This window comes from Enhydra lutris, unplaced genomic scaffold (genome assembly GCF_002288905.1).
Source record: "Enhydra lutris kenyoni isolate GAN:26980312 unplaced genomic scaffold, ASM228890v2 scaffoldscaffold5, whole genome shotgun sequence".
NCBI classification, from domain to species: Eukaryota; Metazoa; Chordata; class Mammalia; order Carnivora; family Mustelidae; genus Enhydra; species Enhydra lutris.
Genome location: NW_019154089.1, coordinates 11,889,446 through 11,915,703, shown reverse-complemented (window position 1 = coordinate 11,915,703; position 26,258 = coordinate 11,889,446). Strand labels below are relative to the sequence as shown.

General features: G+C 39.7%; 1 protein-coding gene across 1 annotated transcript in view; it reads left to right on the top strand.

Moving 5' to 3' along the window:
• Positions 1-26,258, top strand: part of LOC111141071 (coiled-coil domain containing 192) — a 203,230-nt gene that overhangs the window by 129,686 nt on the left and 47,286 nt on the right. Inside the window, exon 7 of the mRNA XM_022493400.1 lies at positions 3,562-3,694. Within this exon, the coding sequence (XP_022349108.1) occupies positions 3,562-3,694 (133 nt within the window). The remainder of the gene's footprint in view (positions 1-3,561; positions 3,695-26,258) is intronic.

The following is a 26,258-nucleotide window of genomic DNA, read 5'->3' as shown; positions in this document are numbered from 1 at the left end:
GTCACAGTCATCCTTAAATTCTAAGGGCCCCACAAGCCTCTTTGGCCCTCTGATGGAACATCCCACAAATTCTGGAATTATTTTTAAGGGATCCCTGAAAACTGTACCCACCTTAGAGACTTTGAGGACTGAGGTGTCCATTCACACATGTGCTGTGCCTCTCAGGGCAGGAGGAAGCCAGAGGTGGAAAGAACTGGGGGTAAGCCAGACCTTTAATTACCCCTTGACCCAGGTCCCAGAGGTTACTATGGGCCTGCCTCAGGATGTTCATCCAGTCTCTGCTTGATCATTCCCAGAACAGGAGGCCTTTGCCAGGACCCATCCTATCTTGTTATGAATACAGCTCTGATTGTTAGAGGGTGCTTTCTCATGCTGTGCCAAAATCTGCCTCCTCTTGAGTTTTTTACCCATTGTTCCCCATGGTATATCTAGAATAATACTGTTTAACTCAACTTCCTTTCCTCTTGAATAATACCTTAGATTACTGAAGTCAGATGTTGTAACTCCCCTGTATACCATCCTCTCCAAACTAAATATCCTCAGTTTCTTTCTCAGATCATACAGCAAATATTCAAGTATTATAACAATAATAAAGGTAAAACATATGATCACCATAAGACAAAAAGATGGTCTCGAAATTGGATTTTTTAAAAAGATTTATTTATTTATTTAAGAGAGAAAGAGAGAGAGCATGTGCATGAGCAGGGGGAGGGGCAAAAGGAGAGGGAGAGAGAGAATCCCAACCAGACTCCCTGCTGAGTCTAGAGCCAGACAAGGGGCTCAATGTGGGGATTCCCACAACCCTGGTTCATGACCTGAGCTAAAACCAAGAGAAGCTTAACCGACTGAGCTAACCCAGGCGCCCCTGAATATTGGATTTTTTTTTTTAAGGGACTTAAGTTTTTTTTTAACCAAAAAGCTGAAATGTTTAAATGATATTGAGAAGCATCATGTCTTTCCACTAAGACATAGCTATCAAATCACTCCATCCATTAAGTCATCCTGTCAAAACAGAAATCAAGTCTGAAAGACTTCTTCTTGGCGACACCACACCAGCTCCCTGACAGTGGCCACCTCACCAAGTCCCTCCAAGTTGCTTTTAGTTTTTGCTTTATTTGCTATCAATGCCTACTTTGAGAAAAGTTTCCAGAAAGGTACTGATCCGCATATGAGTCATTATGACACATTCTGAAAAGAATGTGAATACTATCTATTAAGAATTAAGAGAAAAGCAATGTAAGGAAATACAAACTTTCCTTCTTACTCCTCTCAGTATTTCATTATAAAACATTTCAAACACAGAAAAGTTGAAAGAATTTTATAGTAAACACCCATATACTTAATAACTAGATACAAGTACCATTTTGCTATCTTCCATTCATCACCTGTTTATCAGTATCTCTTTCCATCCATCAGTCCGTCTTACTTTTTCACACATGCCCATGTAAGGTACGTTCATCCACATGCTTAACCCTCATGCTTCAGTTTGCACACTCACTGTTATTGGTTCTTTTCTGATACTTTTAATTAGCACTCTCTTCTGAATTGCTTTGCCGCTCTCTCCCTCGTTTCTATATCATTCCTCCCATTCTCTAGTCCCAGGATTCTAAATGGTAAGAACAAAGTGTGAAAAATCTGATCACGGGACAGTCTTGAAGTAGTATCAGGAAAGGACGCTGAAGACCACAAGGGACCTCATAGGCATTATTATCTCGGGCCTGGGATGGACAAGGTCCTCATGAATGAACTGGCACAAACCAACTTACAAGAGGGGGAGGTATCAACGAGCATGCCAACCTAGTAATTTCCTGTGGGAAACACAGCTAACTATCAAATATCCAGGCCAAGATATTTCTTGATCAGCTCAGTCTCCCCGTCTGAATTAATCTACAGAACAGGTCAAATTTGAAGGATTTTGGTGAACAGAGAGACTCAGAGGAAAGGAAATAGTAAGAAAGTCTTAGTGGCATGGAGCCTTATCAGTGCTGATATTTCAACAGTTGTCTGACACTGAAGGGGTGCTTCGTAATTAGTACAAAGATGAAATGAGTATGCATACTAACTACTACACTCTAAGAGAACTGCTGAACAGACCAGGAACTCATGTTGTGGATGAGGGTACCTCTCTCCTGGACTGTGCTGGTGAACCATGCCAGATTCCACCCCTCCAACTCCCGCTAAAAAATTTCCATGACTACCATTCCCATTTTTTTTTTTTGAAGATTTTGTTTATTTATTTGAGAGAGAGAGAGAGATCACAAGTAGGCAGAGAGTCAGGCAGAGAGAGGGGGAAGCAGGCTCCCTGCCGAGCAGAGAGCCCCATGTGGGGCTCGATCCCAAGACCCTGAGATCATGACCTGAGCCGAAGGCAGAGGCTGAACCGACTGAGCCACCCAGGCGCCCCTACCATTCCCATTTTAATAATACATTCTCTTTTAGCCATTTGCCTGCCATTAATTCAGTTTTTGTGAAATCCTAATACTGCTTTGGTCTGAAAGACAACCTCTCTTTAAAATGGGTGGTCTACATCTATAGAATCCCATCTTTGATGAACTGATTCTACTGGTTTTACTCTCAAAAAAAAGGAAGTGATTCCCTGCTACCTGAAGTTTTCCCTGATGTGTAAAAACCATTTGTTTTCCTATCTCAAGATTTATGTCTGATAAGAAATGTTAGTCATTTATATTCTGGGCTTCCTAATTACCAGTCCACAAAGACTTGGCAAAGTGAGCTCTTCAGTGGAAAGGCAGCAGGGCAGCAGTACATAAGTATAAATACAACACTTTGCACAACAGACAGTTTTTCCACAGTGTCAGATAAATCTAATTCTGACACAGCAATTTCATTCTGGAATCCATAAACAGAGCTTTCTAGTCATAAAGTCTCCAGGTGAATCCTTTGGTTAGGTAACAACTTCAAGTAGTTCTTTCAAAGGCTTAGATGTCATAAACCAGACTATTTTACAGCAAAGCAATTCCTGTCTTCTGTTGCTTAATGATTTGTACCCTTGACCACTTTCCCTGCAGAGATACCCTGGTAAATATCTGTAAACATCAGCATTTCATGGTAGCATCACACTCTTTAGAGTTTATTGGAAGGCAAACCTTTATGGTATTAGGGTAGAAAATGACACAGAAGCAAGGCTCTCTGAAACAGGCTCACTATTTCTCGTGAGTTTACTTACAGACTGAAAAAAAAAAAACACAAAAACAGGCACTTTTAGGCATGGGCACCTCATTGGTCAAATGCCAACCATCAAGAGTTGTTCTCTAACTGCCTCTATTATAAGCAACCAAAATACAAGGTTTAGCCGCAGATTAAAACCCTGAAGAGGGTAAAAAATACTCTGATGTAGAGAGTGGCTTTCGGTGCTGGGGCCTGGAACTCTCAGACGGGAGCAACGCACTTGTTTCATAGACCTCAGAAAGGACTTAAGCTAGATAAACAGGGACCAGTTCACCGAAGCTGGGCTTCAAAGGCCATGTTTGTTCAGACTTCATTAGTTCTTTTTATTCCTTTGATGCATCTGTCTCTAGTGACGGAAACTCTTATTTTTTCAAGAAACTAAAGCACAAAAGGAAACTGAAAAAGCTGCAAACTGATTTGGCAACAGCTAAGCAAGAGGCTGCCATCACAGTCCTGGAGCTCAATGAGAAGATAAGGACTCTATGTGAAGGGAAACCAGCCCCTAGAGGTCAGTATTACCACGTGACAGTTACATTGGCCCTAGGGCATGAGTGAGGTATATGCTTTTATTGGCCACAGAGCAAAAAGCGCGGCCACAGGGCCAGGCAGAATCCTGGCCCAGCAGCACGCTGACCTGGCCTACCCCACCTCCATACCCTGCGAATAGCAGACATGACACAAATTACTGACTCCAGGCTGGGTTCGCCTTCGCTGTCTGTGAGGTAGGGAATGAATAAGGGGTTCCTTAGAGGAAAAGTCTGTGAAGCTGAAGAGCTGGACTAAATGGATCTGAGAAGGGTCTTTGCATGAGCCGGGTAGCGGCGAGGGAAAGGGAGCGCCTAAGGAAGACCCAAGTGATGAAGCTCTGGAGTGGGACAAAGAGAGGAGCTTGTCTTCAAGTGTAGACAGGCTTGTACGCTGGGGCAGGCACAGGGAAGTTAAGAAGTGAGTGTTGGAACAACCCGCGAATGAATGAGCCAGAAACAAGCAGGGAACGCTGGGTGAGGATGAAATCTGGGTGATTCCGAAAACCTGTAATGGCCACTACGGTTTGGAGTTTTGAACAAGTCTTCTCTAAGTGCGGGAGGAAAACCCTTCCGATCGTTGTCCCCAGGAATGTTAGTGAACATTTAATAGTATGTGCCAGGCATTTGGCTAAGCACTTCACATGTATTTAATTCTCAGAATAACCTCTGAAGTAAGTTCATTTATGGATTCCTGAGGAATCAGCGGAGGCTTAGGGATGTCGATTACTTTGCCCCAGGTTAAACAAGTGTGAGCAACACCCAGGCAAGGAACCTCCTGCCAGCCACTTACCCTCCCCAGTGTGCCTGCGCCCTTCCCACACACAGGGATCCTCATCTCTGTTCTACAGCCGCGACATTCTGCCTGGTGAATCTCTTGGAAAACAGTGGTTCCCCCGGATAAATGTCTTTCTTTCATGTGTGGCACTCTTGTAAAGCCAGAAACATGCTATTATTCTTACCCTGGCTTCCTTTATTACTCATAAATAATTCTGGGAAAAGAATGGAGGAGGAAATAAATGGAGGAGGAGAAAGTAGGCGATGTGGTGGCTTCAGAAAGGGAGACACATCCGCATCCTGGCCACGTGGTAAACCTTTAAAATGAGTTTGGTTTTCATTTTCTCTTCTGAATAGCACTTTCCCGGGGTTGAAATGGCATGCAACACAGTCATCTTGAAACACATGCTGAAGGTCAATTTGTTTTTCTCTTTCCACAGAACATAATGATAGCTTATGAATTTACTTTTGCCACCATGAAAACTTAGAGAATAAAATCCATTCAAGGATATTACCCACTTAAAGGTCTTTATTCTAGGGCATCATAGCCAGATTTCAAGTTGCGTCACAAGAAGCTGATAATAATTGTACATCACGTTGGAGAAAGTTCTCCAGTTTACCTGAGAGAAGCTTTCAACTTCTCAACTGTATTTTGAATCTAGTGACAAAAGATCTTATTGCAAGGTATATAATTCTCATTGTTGACAAAAATTCCATTTATTGTATAATAACGATTTTGTCCCTCTGATATTTTAGTAGGTCAAAATCAAAATAACACTGAGGTACAAGGACTCTAATGGTTTGAGAGAGGATAGGAAATATGAAATCCCACCTTTGTCAATTTTCTCTCTATATTTCTAATTAAAAAAAAAAAAAAAAAACTACCAGTACAGGGAAAAAAAAATACAAAACCCTAATGTATTATGAACAGATATAAATTTAAATAAAGACAGGTATTCCAAGGTCAGTTATGAATGAAAACAGTGATTCTTTTTGGACCATATGTTGCTTCTTTTTTTTTTTTTTTTAATAAAGATTTTATTTATTTATTTGAAACAGAGAGAGAGATCACAAGTAGGCAGAGAGGCAGGCATAGAGAGAGAGGAGAAAGCAGGCTCCCCGCTGAGCAGAGAGCCCAATGCGGGCCTCGATCCCAGGACCCTGAGATCATGACCTGAGCCGAAGGCAGAGGCTTAACCCACTGAGCCACCCAGGCGCCCCATATGTTGCTTCTTTTATTTCATGGAAAAACTGAGTCAGTGCACTGACTTAAATAAAATATTTGCACTTTATTGCTCTCCCATTGCTCCCATGCCCCTCAACCTGAATTCAATAGCCCATGAGAATGTCAAAGCACTTTTGGCCCCAGAGTCTTATTAGCTTTCATTTTCAGAGACCTTTGGTCACCTTGTTCTACCTCTCAACATACTTAAAAGTAAAGTCTGCAAATATGTTGGTTACTTTAACACACAATGACCTCCATTTAGCCATACAACAATGAGGATTGACCCACCTCCCACACACATTCCTAGACCAGAACAACACCCCTCCCCTAGTTATTTTGTGTCCTTTTATAAAATGTTTGTTTTCAGTTCTCAGACCTCTGTTTGCAAATGACAGATGTTCCAGTCATACATTACAGCTTAAGAAGAAAGGGTAACTTATTGTCATAAGTGTAAACAAACTAAGAAAGGGCATGCCTTTAACCATATATAGTACAATAGATGCAGGGTCTCAGATACCATCAAAACACTCTGCGTCTCCCATAGCTGCTTCTCTCTTCACTGAGACGTAATTCGCTCAAGTGGGATGTCAGAAGAGACTGGAAATGTGGCCATAAGCAACTAGGGGCTGTTCTCATCTTTCCTCCAGAGAGAAAAAGAAAGCATTTTCCCACCAATTCTAGATAGAAAAAGTATAATAAAGCACTCTGTCCCTGCGTGGGTTCCCATGTAGGGACATGAACCAGTCTGTGGCCAGGGGTAGGGAACTATGGTTGGACAAGCTTGAGTCATGCACCTGCTACTGAGTGGCGGAGCAGAGGAAAATCAGGGTGGAAAAGAAGAGTGTTCTACTGGCTGCTCCCACCAGAAGCACAGGGCTGGATTTGGAGAGAAGCACTTACTTAAAGGAAGAGATAACCCATTACTAGAGAGAAAGAGTGAGGGATAAAACCCACATGTCCTAAACACTCTCAACTCATGGTTAAGTTAAAATATAATGTAATGCTTAATGAGTCACCCATCCATGAGTATTTGCACTTTTTAAATAGATTCTTCTTGATGAACAAAAGACCTTTGTGATCCAAGTAATAAATGTCCAATGATATAATTTCAGACCCCATAAAAAAGGAGAGTGAACCACTTTGGGAAAGGAATCCCCTTCCAGCCTCCATCAAGTGACACCATGGTTGCCTACTCTGAAGGCGTGCTTTATTTTAACAATTGAAATTGCAAGAGGGAAAAAAGTTTTTATTCTAAACGACATGTTACCTGGATTAACATAAAGCTATTTCTCTATTATAGTTACAGATTGATGCCTATATTCTAACAAGCAGATTAAGACATTGCCAAATAAATTAGAATATTTTTTACCCAAATGTGCATTTCCCCCCTTGCTTGATTCATTTTCTAAGTCAGTCTATATATATTAGGTTGCTGTTCAGCTCTTCTAATCAGAGGAATGTTCCAGAATATTAGGAATACCTTTAAGCATATTCTCATTTTGATGAAGCAGTGAGCTACCAAACTTTTTATATAAACACAGCAAACTTCTTCATTGGCTATGTACTTAAATTACCTCCAAGGAAATAAATGATTTAAGTCAATGGAAAGTTCAACTGAAATGAAAACACCTTTATTTTAAAACTGGCACAGCAGGAAACTTACTTACAGCCTGAGTGTTGTTTGTTGATTTTGCTTTGTGCAAATAATCACAGCCCAAGGCAGATTCCTTCCTACCGTTTCCACAGCCTGTACCTGAAGTGCTTATGGCTTTATTTACTAGCATAATTCAGTGAAATGTCTATTGTACCCCTTCAGGGTCACCTTTTAGTAAACCTTAGTATGCAGGAAGCTAAGGTTAAATTTCAAAAAGTATCTTTGTTTTTTTTGTCTGAAGAGGGCAAAGTTACTTTGCAAAAGTCATTCGTGACTAAGTGTTGCTGGTACATGAGCCTTAGGTCACTTGCTATGATGAAAGCTCCTATCTTTGACCAAAACATCAGGGACCTGGTTCATAGATCTCAAGCCAGTTTATGATGCATTCTTCTGGATTTTTTTTTTCTTTTCAATTCTTTTCTCCTAATATGCACAGCTGTTATACCAAGTAAGGTATCTAGCCCGAATATGCAAATTCTCACTGCCCAGATAACAGCCATATCAGCACTAAGTCATCTCTTGGTTTTATTCCTGTTAAGAAGATGCTCCCAGTCAGTGCAGGTACATCCCAGAGCAAGCTTCTCCTGGACTCAGTGTCTGGCCAGAGCCAGCCTTTCTTTTCAGGGAGGCATGGACAACGATCGATCGACACGACAATGATTTTCAGGGGCTCGAGATGGTTTTTAAACACTATTGATTTTAAGAATTAGACTATTGCTGTTCTATATTGTTAAAAAAAAAAAAAAAAAAACAAGAGATTTATCTCTTTGTCAACATCCCAGAGCCAACTGTGATCAATATTTTCAAGAGTATCTTTTATCAGGATGTCCACCCCAGGGAACTCAGGCCTCTTATTCTCTGTCCTCCTACAAACTTCCTCCGGATCAAAGGAATTGTAACGAGGTATTAAAATCAATAGGAATTGTAACGAGGTATTAAAAAACAAACAAACAAAAAACCTTAGGATTTGAGGGTGATAAGAGCATTCTGGAATTAGTCAGTGATAGTGGTTGCACAGTATTGTTAATATAGGAAAATGAATGAATTGTACACTTTAATTGTACTCATGGTGTATTTTGTTATGTGAATTTTATCTCAATGGGGGAAAAACGATCCTCACTAGGATGTAATGACTAACACCCTGTCAGTTTTAAGTGTATTTTAATGAGAGTGCCTTGGGCCCAAGTAAAATCTTGATTTGGTAGAGTTCTGAGCATTCAGAGAGAGGTCATATTCCTGTTTATCTTGTGTAGTTGTCCATGTGGGTCTAGGTTTTTTCAACAATGCAATCCTGTGCTCTTGATTTTCTATTAGTCTAGCTCTTTGAAAGGCTGTTCTTCCACAGACTAAGAGCCAATTTCTTGATCAATAGTTCTACATACAACCATCCTTTCATTATGGAACACAGATATTTATCTTACCAGAGTTTTCAAAGAAAGTATCAAGGAAGGCCCTGGGATCTCACTATTTCAAATGGTGGGACCTTGTCAAAACATACCATTCACCACCCATTTCTTGAGGCTGCATGGGCTTTCATCTGACGGTTGATGGAAGCATAGACAGACAGCCTATACTTCCTACCACTGTCAAGGGTATGACTATCTTGGACAGAGGTTACAAGAACTTAGGAAAACAAAAAGTGGAGATTTCTCCCTTCAGACATACACATTATCCCAACATCTTCAGAAAAGTGTTTTCTTTTAAGCACTTCTACCTAATCCTCAAAAAACAGAAGCTATCGCCAGGTGGGATATTCTACATTATAGACCAATAAATGTCGGTAGTTAACAACAGGGACAATGAGAGAGCGTAGGAGTGGTAACTTCAACATGTGCTAAGTATAAGACATTCCTGAGGAGTTTCAGTATTTACCTCATAGAAATAGTTTATATTTATCTTTATAATCTCTAGGTCTCACTAAGAGATTTCCTGTCAGTTGTCTCTTCTTTAGTCCACTGAAGTCTTTTTGAAATAGAGCAGCTTCCTAAAATAGAACCCCACAGCCAAAGTCTGATTTCAGAAGTTTCCTTCAAGGATAAGCCACTGTTCCAGGACTCCCTGCAGAAATTTCATGAAGATCCCAAGATATGTTACTTATTCATTATGCGCAAAGTTAGGGCAATTCTAATTTTTAAAAGGACATGCTGGAAACCTCTAGGCCTGAAAAATCACTCATGTGAGAACTAGGTATTGCTCAGGACTTTGTGGGTTGCCAGTGACAAAAACCAAAATGAAACTTTAACTGAAATGAAAGTGTAATCAGAAAAGAAGGAAGGAGGCAGAGACACAGGGCTCTTGGATGGCTCATTTGGCTCCTCTTTGCTACTGGCCCCAGTTGAACGACCTCAGGCGCAGATCAGGAAGGACGGCCCAGCTGTGCTCATCTAGAGTGTAGATGTGCTTCTGCCTGCTCAGAACCCCTTCCCTCTTTCTTCCGTAGCAGAAGCATGATTTCCTGTGTTCCTCTTCCATTCTCTGAAGCCCAATGGGATGGTTCATCACAATGTCCCTTCCCCATTGAGCCAAGTGAAGCCTTGTGAATAGCTATCTTACCCTCTTTCTTTCTTTTTTTTTTTTTTTAAAGATTTTATTTATTTGACAGAGAGAGATCACAAGTAGGCAGAGAAGCAGGCAGAGAGAGAGAGAGAGAGAAGCAGGCTCTCTGAAGAGCAGAGAGCCCGATGCGGGACTCGATCCCAGGACCCTGAGATCATGACCTGCGCCGAAGGCAGCGGCTTAACCCACTGAGCCACCCAGGCGCCCCTCTTACCCTCTTTCTGATTAACTTTCTCTCTCTTTCTTTTTTTAAGTAGCTTTAATAAGCATTGGCTTATAATACTTGGGCAACTAAAGAACTTTAACTTATACCAAACTCCAGGGAACAGAACTTCTTTCTCACAGTATTTATTCAGTATTTCACGGAAGGAATCTGATCGACCCGATTTGTATCACATTCTAACCCATGGATCAATCGCTGCGGCCAAGGCCATGGGATGTTATTATTGACCATACCTTTGTCATGTGCCAGAGGTCAAGGGCAAGGAAATGTTACCAGAAAAAGAGAAATGGGAAAGCTTTCTGGACAGAAGACAAAAAAAACTTCTCACTATCCTCTTTAATCTATTTTAGTTTACCTTATAAACTTAGAGAAGATACCCACGAGTTGAAGCATCAGTCATATCTTGTCAGGAAAGTACAAAACTTATCTACTTTCAATTTCAAACTGCATATTTAGGCCCTTCCTTTGCAAAAGGCCTGGAAATCTATTCATTTTATAATTAACAAAGGGTAAGAAGATCCATTCTGAGATTTTTGGTAGGGGTCCAAAATTTGGACCTTTGCTAGCTATACCAGCTGTGGGAATTCAATGATCTTAAGGTCTCCTCCCTCCTTTGTTTGTAAGACTAATTTTGGAATTATACTATTATCAGGAAATGGTGTCCCTTCCTTCTGTCCATCCCTTAGGAATTTCTTCTTTTTTTTTTTTTAAGTTTCCCAGCTTCTAGATCCAGAGAAGTTGGATAAAAGGGCAAGCACCAGCTGATGTTAAACCAGGCACATGGGAATTGGACCTTGATCAATTTCAACGGTTTCCTACTTAACCATGGAGACTGTTGTGATCACCAGAAGAGCATGTGTTGTTTGGCAATGTTGTTAAACAATCCAGATTAGAGCTGAGAAGGCAGGCAATTTGCAGATAAACAGTGGGACACTCCTTTGTCAAACATCAACAGACAGAGGTTTGTCAACGTAGGATGAACTGGAGAATGTGGGGTTGCAAACAGTTGTCAGACAGCTGGAACACTAGCCGTGTAGCTTTTCCGGGTACAAACATCTTGGTGCCCAAGTAGAAAAAAATGAATGCTGTTCTCTCCTGCATTCCCCAGAAACCTCAGTATGATTTCATTTAATGACTCAGTGTTTCCTGATAGGAGGCTGAAGTAGAGAATAGCTACATTGGTCATATGAATAAGTCTGGAGGAATGAATGGGTACTTTTGGGGGGCTTGAGCTCATCAAATTGAGAAAGGATGCACAGAACAAGATTCCACTGGACAAGTGGGGGTCTTTTGTTTGAAGGCACAGGATTTATTTCTGGTAGTAGGATAGTGTTAGATATATATACTCTTTATATACATCTATATATACATCTTAGATACAAACACCTATGTGCACTGTGTTGGTCTATAAGAATATTTGTTTTTAAAGATACACTGCCATGTAGTGAAAAGAAGGGCCATCTTTACCCCAATGTTCATAGCGGCAATGGCCACAGTTGCCAAACTGTGGAAAGAACCAAGATGCCCTTCAACAGACAAATGGATAAGGAAGATGTGGTCCATATATACTATGGAGTGTTATGCCTCCATCAGAAAGGATGAATACCCAACTTTTGTATCAACATGGATGGGACTGGAAGAGATTATGCTGAGTGAAATAAGCAGAGAGAGTCAATTATCATATGGTTTCACTTATTTGTGGAGCATAAGGAATAACACAGAAGACATGTGGAGCTGGAGAGAAGAAGGGAGTTGGGGGTAATTGGAGGGGGAGATGAACCATGAGAGACTGTGGACTCTGAGAAAACAATCTGAGGGTTTTGGAGGGGAGGGGGGGTGGGAGGTTGGGTAAGCCTGGTGGTGGGTATTATGGAGGGCATATATTGCATGGAGCACTGGGTGTGGTGCATAAACAATGAATTCTGGAACACTGAAAAGAAATTAAAAAAATAAAAATTAAAAAAAAAATAGATACACTGCCTTGGACCAGATTATCTTATCAAATAAAGCCAGAATTTGATGTTGGACAAAAAAGATGTAACTAAGAAGAAATCAAGAGGGAATGTAAGAGGAACATCATTATTCCTGATTTGTATAATATGCAGTTAGATCCAGAAGAAGCTGGCATAATAATTGGTGCCTGTAAGATCTGAGAACGTTCTTGCTCTTCTATAGATGCTTTCCTTAATCCCAGAAATTACAGCTGAGAATGTTGCTCTGCTTTTCCAGTAAGACCTGGAAGTCTTGCCATGCCAAGCTGTCATTTAGACCTAAGCCCATTGGCAGAACATCAGCTCCACAAAGATGGTCTAAGCATGGTTCATGGGCCCATTTTTTTTCACTGGCTAACCCTGGTGAATAAGGAAAGAGCATTGTTCCCATTCCAAGGGATATTGACTCAAACTTGGCAAACATAAGTGGGAAGAGCCCTTAGTCACAAACTGATCTTGAATTCTTATAAACTTATCAATTATAATTCCAAAAGGTGAAATTTCTGAGACGAAAGAATTAAAGGATACAAGACAGATGGTGGAGAGGTACATGTATGTTTCATGAATGGACAAAAGCAAGGATTATAAATTATCAGGCCTCAAAGGCAAAAAAAAGCACTTACAAAACTCAGGTCAATAGGATAAAACCTTCTTAGTTTTATAGAATCCTAACATTACCTTCACTCTTATATTCCTAAATTTATAAGGTAATGGGTAATAAAACCTTTACCACACTGAGCTATGTATACAAGAGGATTCTGACTTAAGGTAAAAGTCTCATCTTCTGAGCTGATCCCAAGAGGTCAACAACCTATTTGACAAAAAGTCCTTTCCAGATGCTTCATCCTAGCTCACCAAACACTTTGGGTGGCACTTTAGGGTAAACAGGTTTTTCCAACTCTGGATGAGTGCCAAAATGTCCAGTTTTATCCCAGGTTGCTAAGTAAATTTCCAATAAAAGGTAGTTAATTTTCAATATGCTTTTATTTATTTATTTATTTATTTTTTGGCCAGGTATGCCACAACCAGGTGCTGTTCATTTTCATTTAAAGTTACATATAATGTTAATCCATATATCAATTTTGTTGGCTCACTTTCAAAGATTACCTGGAGTTGTACAAGGAGAACTCTTTGAATATATACTTTTAATTTCAAAGTTTTAATATCTCACATATCTACAGAAATCATATTACTAGAACTAAAAATCAAGATACTGACCGCCATAAGATCTAGCATATAAATTTATATTTATACTCAAAACTATTTGAAACCAGGGAGTGCCTGGGTGGCTCAGTCCATTAAGCATCTGCCTTCAGCTCAGGTCATGATCCTGGGGTTCTGGGATCACCCCCGCATCACATCGCATTGGGTTCCCTGCTGAGTAGGGAGTCTGCTTTTCCCTCTCCCTCTGCCCTGCCTTCTCCCACTCATGTTCCTGGGCTTGCTCGCTCTCTCTCTCTCTCAGATAAATAAGTAAAATCTTAAAAAAAAAAACAAACCCACAACTATTTGAAACCAAGACTGTGCTACAGAATCCCATATATAGTTATCACTAAGAGTTTAAAAAGGATTATATGAGATAGTGGAAATGCCACATTTATCTAATTGATTTTACTTGTGGACCTTAGCAGCTAAGAGTCCCGGGGTCTTAGAGGAGAAAGTTAGTGGAATGTAATTAACACCACAAATCCAGCAGAACGTCAGGGGACATGGAACGAAACACAGAGCTGCCTACTCTGAAAGCGAGACTTAGGGTTTATCTTTCATTAATTATCTCATAAGAAAATATTGGAACCAGACCTCATATAATCCATCTATATTAATGCTATAAACATTTCCAGATGCAAGTGGACGATCTTTTCTTTTCCATAATCATAACTTTTCCATATAAGTCCCAAGAGTCAGTAATTGAATTTGAGAAAAGATGTCCTTTTGAAGTTGCTTTTGATCTAAAGCCAAAGGGAAGTAATTTATTTAGCAGAAGCTGTGAGTTCTAAACAACAACGTATATGAGGGAATATTGGCAATTAAATAAAGCACCTTAATTTATTTGTCAATAAAGCAGTACCAAGATGCTAAGAATTCAATTCTGAATAAATTCTTAAGGAAATGGAAACTGGGTTGAGGTTTTCTTTTTTCCTTCCCCGATGAGCACATGCTGATGAACACTCCTATTTGTGTTATATAAAAAGACTTTGGTCCTTTGAAATCATTCCCAAAGAAAAGTGATAGACCTACAGTCTTATTGCCTCAATTACATCAGCTTTCCTTTGGGTTAATTTAAAGTAATAAATAAACACTCTTCTCCATTCTTAATGACTGGTTTCACATGTACATTTCTATTTTGGTGAAATTGTATTCATATTATTCCTGGAGTTATTACATGCATCCATTATATTAAACACTATTTGGTGCTTATAAAAGTGAAGCAACGGTAAAAAAAAAATCTTCATTGAACTTCAAATCACAGGAGGGGAAAATATAATAAAAAGATTATATGAGAGATGGGGCGCCTGGGTGGCTCAGTGGGTTGGGCCTCTGCCTTCGGCTCGGGTCGTGATCCCGGGGTGCTGGGATCGAGCCCCGCATCTGGCTCTCTGCTCGGCGGGGAGCCTGCTTCCTCCTCTCTCTCTGCCTGCCTCTCTGCCTACTTGTGATCTCTCTCTCTCTCTGTCCAATGGATAAATAAAATCTTTAAAAAAAAAAAAAAGATTATATGAGAGAAATAAAATCTACATGAAATGAGCAAAATTCAAGCCTAATTGAAATATGACAGCCATATTCAACGACTAGGAATTTTCCCCCAAAGTACCATGCTGTTTGCTACCTAAAGGCTTTGCGTTAGCCACTTCCTCTTTCTAAGATGTCATAACCTTTCTTCTCAACCCCCACACTTGCCCTCTTTTGTCTTTTGATCCTTTTTCAGTATCTCTTTTGCAGCCATTTCCACCACCACTAGCATCTCCCCACCCACCCCCTGGCCTTCCCATGAGTTACATAACCAATAAATCTTGAGTATACCAAAGTCATAAAATCTATTACAAGTATCTCTTTGCTTATTCTTTATTACCAATAGACTGGAGGTTTCTTAGAAAGAAACAAGAGATGGTGTCTTATTTTTCTTTGTATCCACAGCCTAGCACAGTGCCTGATGCTTCAAGGTCAGAAATGTTAGATAGATGGATACTGAACAAAACTTAATGGGTCCTGGTGCTCTATTGCTTAATATGTTTATGAATTGCTAGGTGATGGAATGAGTTTGCCTACTAAATTAAAAATTCAATACCAGCCCATGTGGCAGATTTCCCAGGGAACAAATTGTATTTTCAGATACCCACGGAGTTGTTAGCACAGCTACTGGCTCCCAGGTTGAAGTAGATTATCAAATCCTGGGAGTGATTTGAACTATTGCTGATTCTGCTGCACTGTATCATAATAAGTTGCTTCTGACCTATCTCTAGCTGTGTTATTTTGTGACTTTTTACTTTACTATTTCAGCTGTGACCAATGTCATATACATATATTTAGATGGCTTAAAATCTGACACCCGTGTTCAAGTCAGGGGTTTGTCATTACATTGGCCAATCCTGTAAAACTGAACTAACCACTAGTTCCAAAATCCTTTATATCTACTCTTAAAACTGTCTGGTCTCCCTGCCCTACTCAGCTGTTCGGACCTGTACCCAGCATTCTTGTGTTGGCCAGAGCCTATGCCTTGAGCCACCCTGATCCTGCTCATCAGGCCTCCTGGAGCTTTCTGAACTCTTCTTGACATCTTCTAGCTTTATCACTGGTCAACAATTTTATGATGATTTATTTGGTTTTAATACTCTAGGTGACATTTTGCATTCTCACTCATTTAGTGACTGACCAATATATCCCTTGATGTATATCTGCTTCCAGACATTTATTTAGATAATATCCAGACAGATTCCAGACAGATATTTAGGTAATATCCTGCCTAATCCTAGCCCAGACATTAAGATTCTCTCCGCTGTGGCCTGATGCTCCCATCAAGCTGGTCTGGTTCCCATAGATACCAAGATCTCTTAGAAATTTAACCTTCAGTGGTCTGGTTCAAGTCAACTGTTACTTACTTTCATTTAAATCATGATTATCTAATCCCTGGTCCTTCACAAATGGCCTCATTGGTTTCTTTTCTTCAGTCATTTCAGCACTTTACATTAAGGGAAGATAAATCATGCAGAAGTAGAGTTTGGGTAATATCATTTTTCATAGTCAGAAATACTTCAACAGCTTCCCATTGCCAGTGAAATAAAATTCATTTTTTTAGCCAACATTCAGAGCCCTCCATAAAGTAGACTCACCTTATCTTTCTAGATTTATTTCTTAAAACTTCCCTTTACATACTCATATTCCCTCTCTCCATCCTTTGCCGAAAAAACCTCTGATGGAAGCCCTCTCTCTCTGTTCTCTACTCCTGCTGACAAAGTAACAAAACCTGCCTGATTGGTTTTACTCTGCATGATTACAGATCTCAGATGAGCATTTAACTTTGCCTAGCCAAACAGCTGAGATTTTTTTTTTCCAGGAAGCTGCTTTCTCACTCTCTAAAACAACTATTCTCTACCTTCTTATCTCTTCTCAAACCTCGCTCCCCTCCCCCACACTTACACCCAGCTGATGACCTCACCTATAATTTACTGTGAATACACAGGCCATCAAAAGGGGACTCTCCAGACACATAGATCAATGGAACAGAATAGAGAGCCCAGAAATAGACCCTCAACTCAATGGTCAACTAATCTTCGACAAAGCAGTAAAGAATGTCCAATGGAAAAAAGACAGCCTCTTCAATAAATGGTGTTGGGAAAATTGGACAGCCACATGCAGAAAAATGAAATTGGATCATTTCCTTACACCACACATGAAAATAGACTCAAAATGGATGAAGGACCTCAGTGTGAGAAAGGAATCCATCAAAATCCTTGAGGAGAACACAGGCAGCAACCTCTTTGACCTCAGCCGCAGCAACATCTTCCTAGGAACATCGCCAAAGGCAAGGGAAGCAAGGGCAAAAATGAACTATTGGGATTTTATCAAGATCAAAAGCTTTTGCACAGCAAAGGAAACAGTTAACAAAACCAAAAGACAGCTGACAGAATGGGAGAAGATATTTGCAAACGACATATCAGATAAAGGGCTAGTGTCCAAAATCTATAAAGAACTTAGCAAACTCAACACCCAAAGAACAAATAATCCAATCAAGAAATGGGCAGAAGACATGAACAGACATTTCTGCAAAGAAGACATCCAGATGGCCAACAGACACATGAAAAAGTGCTCCACATCACTCGGCATCAGGGAAATACAAATCAAAACCACAATGAGATATCACCTCACACCAGTCAGAATGGCTAAAATTAACAAGTCAGGAAATGACAGATGCTGGCGAGGATGCGGAGAAAGGGGAACCCTCCTACACTGTTGGTGGGAATGCAAGCTGGTGCAACCACTCTGGAAAACAGCATGGAGGTTCCTCAAAATGTTGAAAATAGAATTACCCTATGACCCAGCAATTGCACTGCTGGGTATTTACCCTAAAGATACAAATGTAGTGATCCGAAGGGGCACGTGCACCCGAATGTTTATAGCAGCAATGTCTACAATAGCCAAACTATGGAAAGAACCTAGATGTCCATCAACAGACGAATGGATAAAGAAGATGTGGTACATATATACAATGGAATACTCTGCAGCCATCAAAAGAAATGAAATCTTGCCATTTGCGACGACGTGGATGGAACTAGAGGGTATCATGCTTAGCGAAATAAGTCAATCGGAGAAAGACAACTGTCATATGATCTCCCTGATATGAGGGAGAGGAGATGCAATATGGGGGGTTAAGGGGGTAGGAAAAGAGTAAATGAAACAAGATGGGATTGGGAGGGAGACAAACCATAAGTGACTCTTAATCTCACAAAACAAACTGAGGGTTGATGGGGGGAGGGGAGTTGGGAGAGGATGGCAGGGTTATGGACATTGGGGAGGGTATGTACTATGGTGAGTGCTGTGAAGTGTGTAAACCTGGCGATTCACAGACCTGTACCCCAGGGGATAAAAATATATTATATGTTTATAAAAATAAAATAAAAAAAAAAAGGGGGACTCTCATCTTTCCACTGCCAAAACTAAATTCTTGCTTCATATTGTCACATGTGTTCTCCTGATTGCTTTTTCTTATCAGTGGGAAAGTGTTCCTCCTCACATTCAAGGTTCTATCCTCCACTAGTGCTCTGGACCCCATGCTTCTCACCTTCCTATGTATGTCCCTTAAAATTTACCCTGCTTCACACTTACATCACAGACTCCTCTTTTCCAGCTCATTCTTATCTGCATAGGAACATGTTGGTATCTCACATCTCTGCAAAAGTTTGCTCTGATTTCTCATCATTCAGTACCTTTTTCCACTCTTATTCTAAGATAAGCAACTCTACAGTCTTCAATTGCTCACGCCCTTCCCATTTGCTATTTAATCCACCAGCCTTAGTCCCTCCACCCCATTTAGATGATCATCTTCCATTGAAAGTGCTCTAATCAAGGTCCCCAACAACCTTCATGATGCCAGAGCCAGCGTAAATCTTGCTATGCTCCCGTTACTTGAATTTATAGTGTTGTACAACACAAATGACCACCCCTTTCTTCTTGACAGATTTCCATTCCTGGCCTATGTCAAACCACAGAGTCCTGGTTTTTCTTCTTCCTTATTAGTTACTTCTTTGTCTAATCTATTGAAATCTACTTTATAGAATCTCTAAAGATCTTTAAGACCTAGTTCAAGACCCATTCTTCCTCTGAATCTTCAGTTTTCCCCTGAATTATTTTGTTCATTCTTGTGGCCTCAAATATCACTGATAGTCTAATAATTCTTATATTTGTATCTCAGGTCCATCTTTCACTCTTTGACTCCCAGACTCATATACTTGAAGATGAACTTTATATTTCCTCTTGTTTATCTAACCTTCCAACTTAACTGTGCTTCAAACATGGTCTTTTCCTATCTTCTCCCATCCTAGGCAATGGCATCACCACCTACCCAATAGCTCAATCGAAATACATTGGTAAGAAGAAAAGCTACATTGAGATCACTGCAAGAAATAACTGGAGCTTGGGGTGATGGGTGGCTCAGTTGGTTAAGCAACTGCCTTCAGCTCAGGTCATGATCCTGGAGTCCCAGGATCGAGTCCCACATCAGGCTCCCTGCTCAGCAGGGAGTCTGCTTCTCCTGCCAACCTCTCTCCTCTCATGCTCTCTCTCTCATTCTCTCTCTCTCTCAAATAAATAAAATCTTTAAAAAAAAAAATAACTGGAGCTCTATGATATAAAGTAAAGGTTGGACTAGAAGGGAAGAACACACTGATGAGGTAGGCCAGCAAAAAAAAACTCTTTAAGAAGGAGAGGACATTTCAACTGAAACATGAATTATAAGAAAGAGTCAGTGAAGCAAAGAGGCAGAAGAAAAGCACATTCCAAAAGGAAATAGCAAGTTTTTTTTTCTCTTTTTAAAATTATGTTCAATTAGCCAAAAATTAGTTTTTGATGTAATGTTGAATGATTCATTAGTTGTGTATAACACCCAGTGCTCACCACCACATGTGCCCTCCTTAATACCCATCACCCAGTTACCCCATCCCCCCACCCCATCCTTTCCCTAACTCTCAGTTTGGTTCCCAGAGTCCAGAGTCTCTCATGGTTTGTCTCCTTCTCTGATTTCTTCCCATTCAGTTTTCCCTCCCTTCTCCTGTGGTTCCCTGCACTATTCCTTATGTTCCACGTGTGAGTGAAACCATATGATAATTGTCTTTCTCTGCTTGACTTATTTCATTCAGCATAATCCCCTCCAGTTCCATCCATATCGATGCAAATGGTGGGTACTCATCCTTTCTGATGGAAATAGCAAATCTTAAAACTGTTTCAGAAAAATAGTTTTGTGTTTCTTCATAATAGTAACAAGTCTAATATCCCCAGAGAGAAGTAAATGGGGGGAAAATAACAGGATGAGTGTGTAAAGATAGGCAGAGACTAGATCAAATCTGAGTATTTCAGTAGTCCAGGTGAGAGGTAGTGGTGGCTGGGACCGAAGAAGCAGAATTGAAGAGAATGGATTTCAGCTAACTTTTAAAAAATTGTTTTGATTGTGGTGTAATAGACATAAAACATTTGTCATCTTAACTCTTGGTAGGTGCACTACTCAGGAGCATTTAATACACTCACAATGTTGTGTAACCATCACTACTAAAGATATTAAAACCTTTTTCATTATATCCAAAAAAAATTCTCTTCTTTTTACACAATAACTCGCCCTTCCTTCCAGCCCCTGGTAATCTCTACTTTCTGTTTCTAGGATTTTGTCCATTATAGGTACTTCATATAAGTGGGATTATACAATATTTATACCTCAGTTTCTGGCTTATTTCACTAAGCATAATGTTTTCAAGGTAATCCATGTCAGAGTAAACATTAAAACAGCATTCCTTTTCATGACTGAGTAATAGTCCATTGTATGTATATGCCACATATTTTATCTAAAATTGGTTTGATCTTTACTCTGGAAATAGAATTAGTGAGACACGTGTTGAATTGGATGTGAGGATGGATATGAAGTTAGCAAAGATGATTCCTAGGAATCTAACTTGTGAAAATAAATTGCAGGAGATTAATTGAATGAAATGGGGAACACTTAGAAAGACATTCCTTAATCCCAATCAAACTGAATTCATAACCTTGAGGATGAAGGAGGATTCCTGAGGGATGAGGCCTCCCCTGAGTCTTAATGATCAACGTGAGTTAACTATATAGAGAAAGATGCATGGGAGGTGGCTGGATACAGAAGAAAATTAAAAAAGAAAGGACCAAGTGATAAAAGTCATGATGATTTTTGTCTTATTTCTTTTACCTGGAATATCTCTCCCTAATTCTTCACATCCCTGTTCAAAATTGTCCTGATCTTCAAGTCCCAGGTGAAATGCCACCTCTTCAGGCCTCCTCAGGCACTTATGTTCTTTTAATGGCTTTTACCCTCTTCTGGCTTATAAACAATTTGTGTCCATTTCTTACCTACTACACCATAAGCCCTTTAAAGGAATTGTATTACATTGTTAGCATATTTGTATTCTCTCACTGTACCAAGTATTGTTGCCTTGCATAAAGAAAATAGTCAACATGTGTTGGTTTTTAGCAGAATATCATTATTAGGAATGGGAATAAAAAATGTTATGCCCAGGTGCCTGGGCAGCTCAGTTAGTTAAGCATCCAACTTTTGAATTTCAAAAACTATTATTTGAAGACTTTTAAGTTCTTTTTTCCAAAAATTGATTTATTTTAGAGAGAGAGACAGGGCATGCAAAGCAGGAGAGGTAGGGGCAAAGGGAAAGAGAGTGAGAAAGAATCTCAGGCAGACTCCTCGCTGAGTGCTGAGCCCCACCCTAAGACCCCAAGATCATGACCTGAGCTGAAACCAGAGTCAGACACTTAACGGACTGAGTCACTTAAGCCCCAACTTAAGTTCTTTTTTTTTTTCCCCCTAAGGATTTTATTTATTTGACAGACAGAGATCACAAGTAGGCAGAGAGGCAGGCAGAAAGAGGAAGGGAAGCAGGCTCCCTGCTGAGCAGAGAGCCTCACGTCCGGCTGGATCCCAGGACCCTGGGATCATGACCTGAGCCAAAGGCAGAGGCTTCAACTGACTGAGCCACCCAGGTGCCTTGCTTAAGTTCTTTTTATCAGAATTAAGTTGTCATTACAGTTTGGGAGCAGTGTTAAAAGCTCCCAAGTTAACAAACTCAACATCACAGAACCTTGTTACCTCAAGAGAAAAGGTAGAAAGACAATCCTGAGATAATTGAGGGCCTGTGTTTTGCTGCTGTCATTGTTTAGTTTTGTTACCATGTAAATCTAATCATCAGAAAGATCAAGTCCTAGATGGAACTAGCAGTAAAGTACAGATGCAGTCATTTTTAACTTATATGAAAATTGGTTTAGTATCTAAGTTTCTCACCTTAGTTGAGATGCAGCCTAGATTTCCAAATGCCTTAGAATAATCTATGTGAGCTTAATACGGATTCCTAGTATAATGAGAAGTACTTTGAAGTGCATACATAGATTTTTAGATACATCACTGATACAGAGAGAAATTAATCTCTATCCATCTAACAGTTCACTTGGCAACTTGCAGTGGTTCTCTAAATCACATTATCATTGTTGTCCAGTCTTACGAAGGTACCGCATTATTTCACATGATGTTCTAAAAGAACTTAGATTTTTATGGATTTAAAAAAAATTTTAGAAATGTGTATGAGAGTTGGTCAAATGTGCAAATAAAGATTAAAAAAAAAAGTCAAGAGTCTGGTTAAATATAAACCCATGCCAGGGTTAGGAAAAGAAACAGAGAGTAGGTTTATGTGAAAATAAAAGAACAGAGAAAATAATGCTCTCCATTGTTCAGAGTGACAAAGAATTGGCAGGCATCCAAATGCCATGGGAGACAAGATTAATACTAAGTATATCTGTCAACATCCTGTTTGAAAATCTTAGCCAGGATCAGAGGTATCTGAAAATATCCAAAGGGGGTTTCGCCTAAGAATGAGTCATATTCTCTGCAGCATGGAGCCCTAAAATATCAGTATAGGATGTTAGAAGTGAAACAGAACTTAGTGATCATCTTGTCCAACTCCCATGTTTTGCAGATGAGAAGAATGGGCCTAGAAAACCCTCTCTCCACTCTGCAGTGCTGGGAGGCACCAGCCAAGTAATGCACAGACTATGGACTTTAGAGCCACACAGAATTGGTCTGAACCCAGCTTAGTTACTCAGACAAGCCCCTTATTATCTCTGACTCTAATTTCCTCAGCTACAACTTGGGAGTAACTATTCTGGAGAGGGTCTATGATGTCAGAAATAAAGTGCACAAAGCATCTGGCACCTAGAGAATCAACAAATGCTAAGTCTTATTCTCCCCAATCCTGGGATTAGTGGCAGAACAAGGAAGCCCTCTTCAATCCAAGTGTATCCTCAATATACCCTCAGAGATCCCCAGTCACACTTCCTCCCCCCAAAAAATGAGTGTGGTAAGGGTAATACACTATTCTATAAATACTTAGGCTTTTAATAACCTGAAAATATTTAATGAGTCACTACTGTATAAAATGCCAAATGGAACTTCCAGATTTTTCCAGTTCTTAAACAGAGTAAAGGACACTTGAACACAAGGGGTAGAAATCTAATAACTTGGTGCAAACATTCTAAATACTACTGAGGGAAACTTCCTGAACTGAATCTTCCATGCATAAATGTGTGTGGAGATGGGGTGTCAGTGCTTCATATAGGATGCCAAAACTCAGTTTGTTTTGTTTTTAAGATTTATTTATTTATTTTAGCAGGGGAGGGGCAGAAGAAGATGGAGAGAGTGGGAATCCCAAGCACACTCCATGCTGAGTGAGCCTGACTCGGGGCTCGATCCCACGATCCTGAGATTATGACCTGAGCCAAAACCAAGAGTGGGATGCTCAATCAAATGAGCTACTTGGGTGCCCCAGGATGCCAAACTAGGCTTTCTAAGTACACAATGGCCTTTTTTTTTTTTAATTCAACAAGATTGTGTTAGATATATCTACCTTTTAAGACAGAAAAAAAACTTCAAAACTTCAAAGACTGAATGAATTTATAGGAAGGTAAAGGAAGATTTCTGAAGACAATGATTTATCAAAGAGTGAGACACAGCTGAAATGTTTATCTGTGCTAATTAGCTATCTCCATTGTCAGTGTATGTAATGTGGAAATACAGGCCCTACCACTGACATGACAGACTTAATGAATCACAGGCAATCTGACTGCTGAGACCTTTCAGTCCTATCTAATGCTAACCTACCTTATAGACACAGTCATTGGCCATGACGTTTTCAATGAGGAGGGACAATTTAAGTTTCTATAATCAGGCATCTGCTCTGTTGAATGCCCTCTTTAGACTTGCCCTTTCAAAATGAACGTGATTTTTTTTTTTTAATTAGACAGGTTTATGTCTTTAGGAAAATACCCTCTAACTGGTTTCTGCTAGTTACCGTTTAGGTGATCTTCATGTGCTTAGAATTGCCAATATGGTAACTTAGATCTGGATGGCTGAGAAAGGTAGGAGATAGAAAGGATTCCCTAACTAGGAAGGATTGTAAGGAGGCCTACAGGCTAAATCTTATTAACCAAAGTGCTTTATTTACTCCTTGAAGTATGGGCCTGTGCTATATGATAGATATTTTGTATTAGTTTCAATCCTTTAACAATTAGGAGATTTCCCATTATAAGTGGGACTTCTAGCTTCCCTGGAAAATCAGGACACCATGGTAATTCTGGGTCTTGAATTCTTGCCTGCCAACCTTTTGTTAGAACTGAACAGTTGTAGCCCCCTTAAATGCAGTGAGTGTGCTCCAATGGCCCATCTCCCATCATTGCTGATGGGCTTACTCAGGTCAGTTCCACACACTGGCCTTACCTTCACAGCTCCTGATAGAGTCCAAACCATATCTGAGAGGAGATAAAAACCAAAGCTCAGAGAGATCAAAAGACTGATGTTAGCTCTAGGACCTAGTTCTCCCACACAGCTGTTTTTTTTTTTCCCATTTTAGAAAGTCTTTGATGAGTATTAGAGTGTTGGCTACTTCTGAAGAGATCAAGTAAGCACAAAAATAGAATCCAGAGCAATATCTATAAGGAACGAAATATCTAGGTAAAAAGTAATGGCACCACAGACAAAATACTATAAAATTTGTAATCCTAGGTTACAAATACAAATATATTCTTAAAAGGAGGCCTAATTATTTTCAGGCAATTGGCTCATATATATATATATATTTTTTTAATTTCTAAACTGCCTTTATTTGGGTTTCAAATGTTAATGCACACTCAGAATCACATGGAGAATTAGTGGAATTTAAATTCCCAGGCCCTTTCTTGAGGAGGTCCTGACTTACTAAAGCTATGGTGAAATGCAGGAATTTGCATTTTTGATGAGTATCACAGGTGATTTATTATACTTACTTGTCACAGTAAGAGGTCACTTTCAGATATTCAGTTCTGATCTCAAGCTCCAGACCTTAAGCATGGGGCTCTGTCCTCTTCACTCAGAGAATGGATGTTTACCATGGTCCCTGCATTAGCTTCCTTCTTTTTCTGTGTTCTCTGTGTTGTGGTTTATGAAAGAAAAATCCAAAGAAGATACAACTGACAGAGTAGAGGGATCCAAATGTAATTCACTAAGCGTAATTGCTCTATTGGAATGTTTTTTCCAGTGACTAGGTTAATGATTATAGTATCTTCTACCCACTCTATGGACTCTATATGTCTATGGATTCAGCTCCTCTTCCTAAAGAAAACTTCCTTTGAATTGAAAAAAATTCAACTCGAACTGAAAAAAAAAAAAAAAAAGTCCTTTATGAACCAAGTCTACCATGAATTTTTAAAAATTTGATTTGAAACATGAAGTCAACTTGTTTTGTTTCTTCCCTAAAATTTGTATCTTTTACAGGTTTTATACTTTGTCTCCTATGCCTGTTAAACAGATTTTTAATAAAACCAAAAAAGCAAAATAAATATTGTTACACAGTAGTTCCCTCCCATGTGACCATGATTTGATTCCACCCAGTTGAACTAGATCTCATATGCTATATTAGAGCAGAATCCACTTAAGCTTATCTTACTCAAAGTAGTTTTAAAGAGAAAAATTCTATATTCAGTCTAAAAAAGGTTAAAAAAATGAGGTAAAATATTAGTTTATTAGAGAGGAGAGGTCGCCAAAAAAAGGAATATCTGTCTTCAATTAATCCATATTAAAAGTCTGCAGAAGTAATACCACATTACAGAAGATAACAAGAAAGAAGGGGAATTTCATAGAAGCAGAGCTGAATTCCCAGTAGTCTAGCTTTGAATGTCTAAGTTCAGGTTCTTGGGTTATAAGTGCAAACAATAAAGCAATTCTTTTTTTTTTTTTTTAAAGATTTTATTTATTTGACAGACAGAGATCACAAGTAGGCAGAGAGGCAGGCAGAGAGAGAGAAAGGGAAGCAGGCTCCCTGCTGAGCAGAGAGCCCGATGCGGGGCTCGATCCCAGGACCCT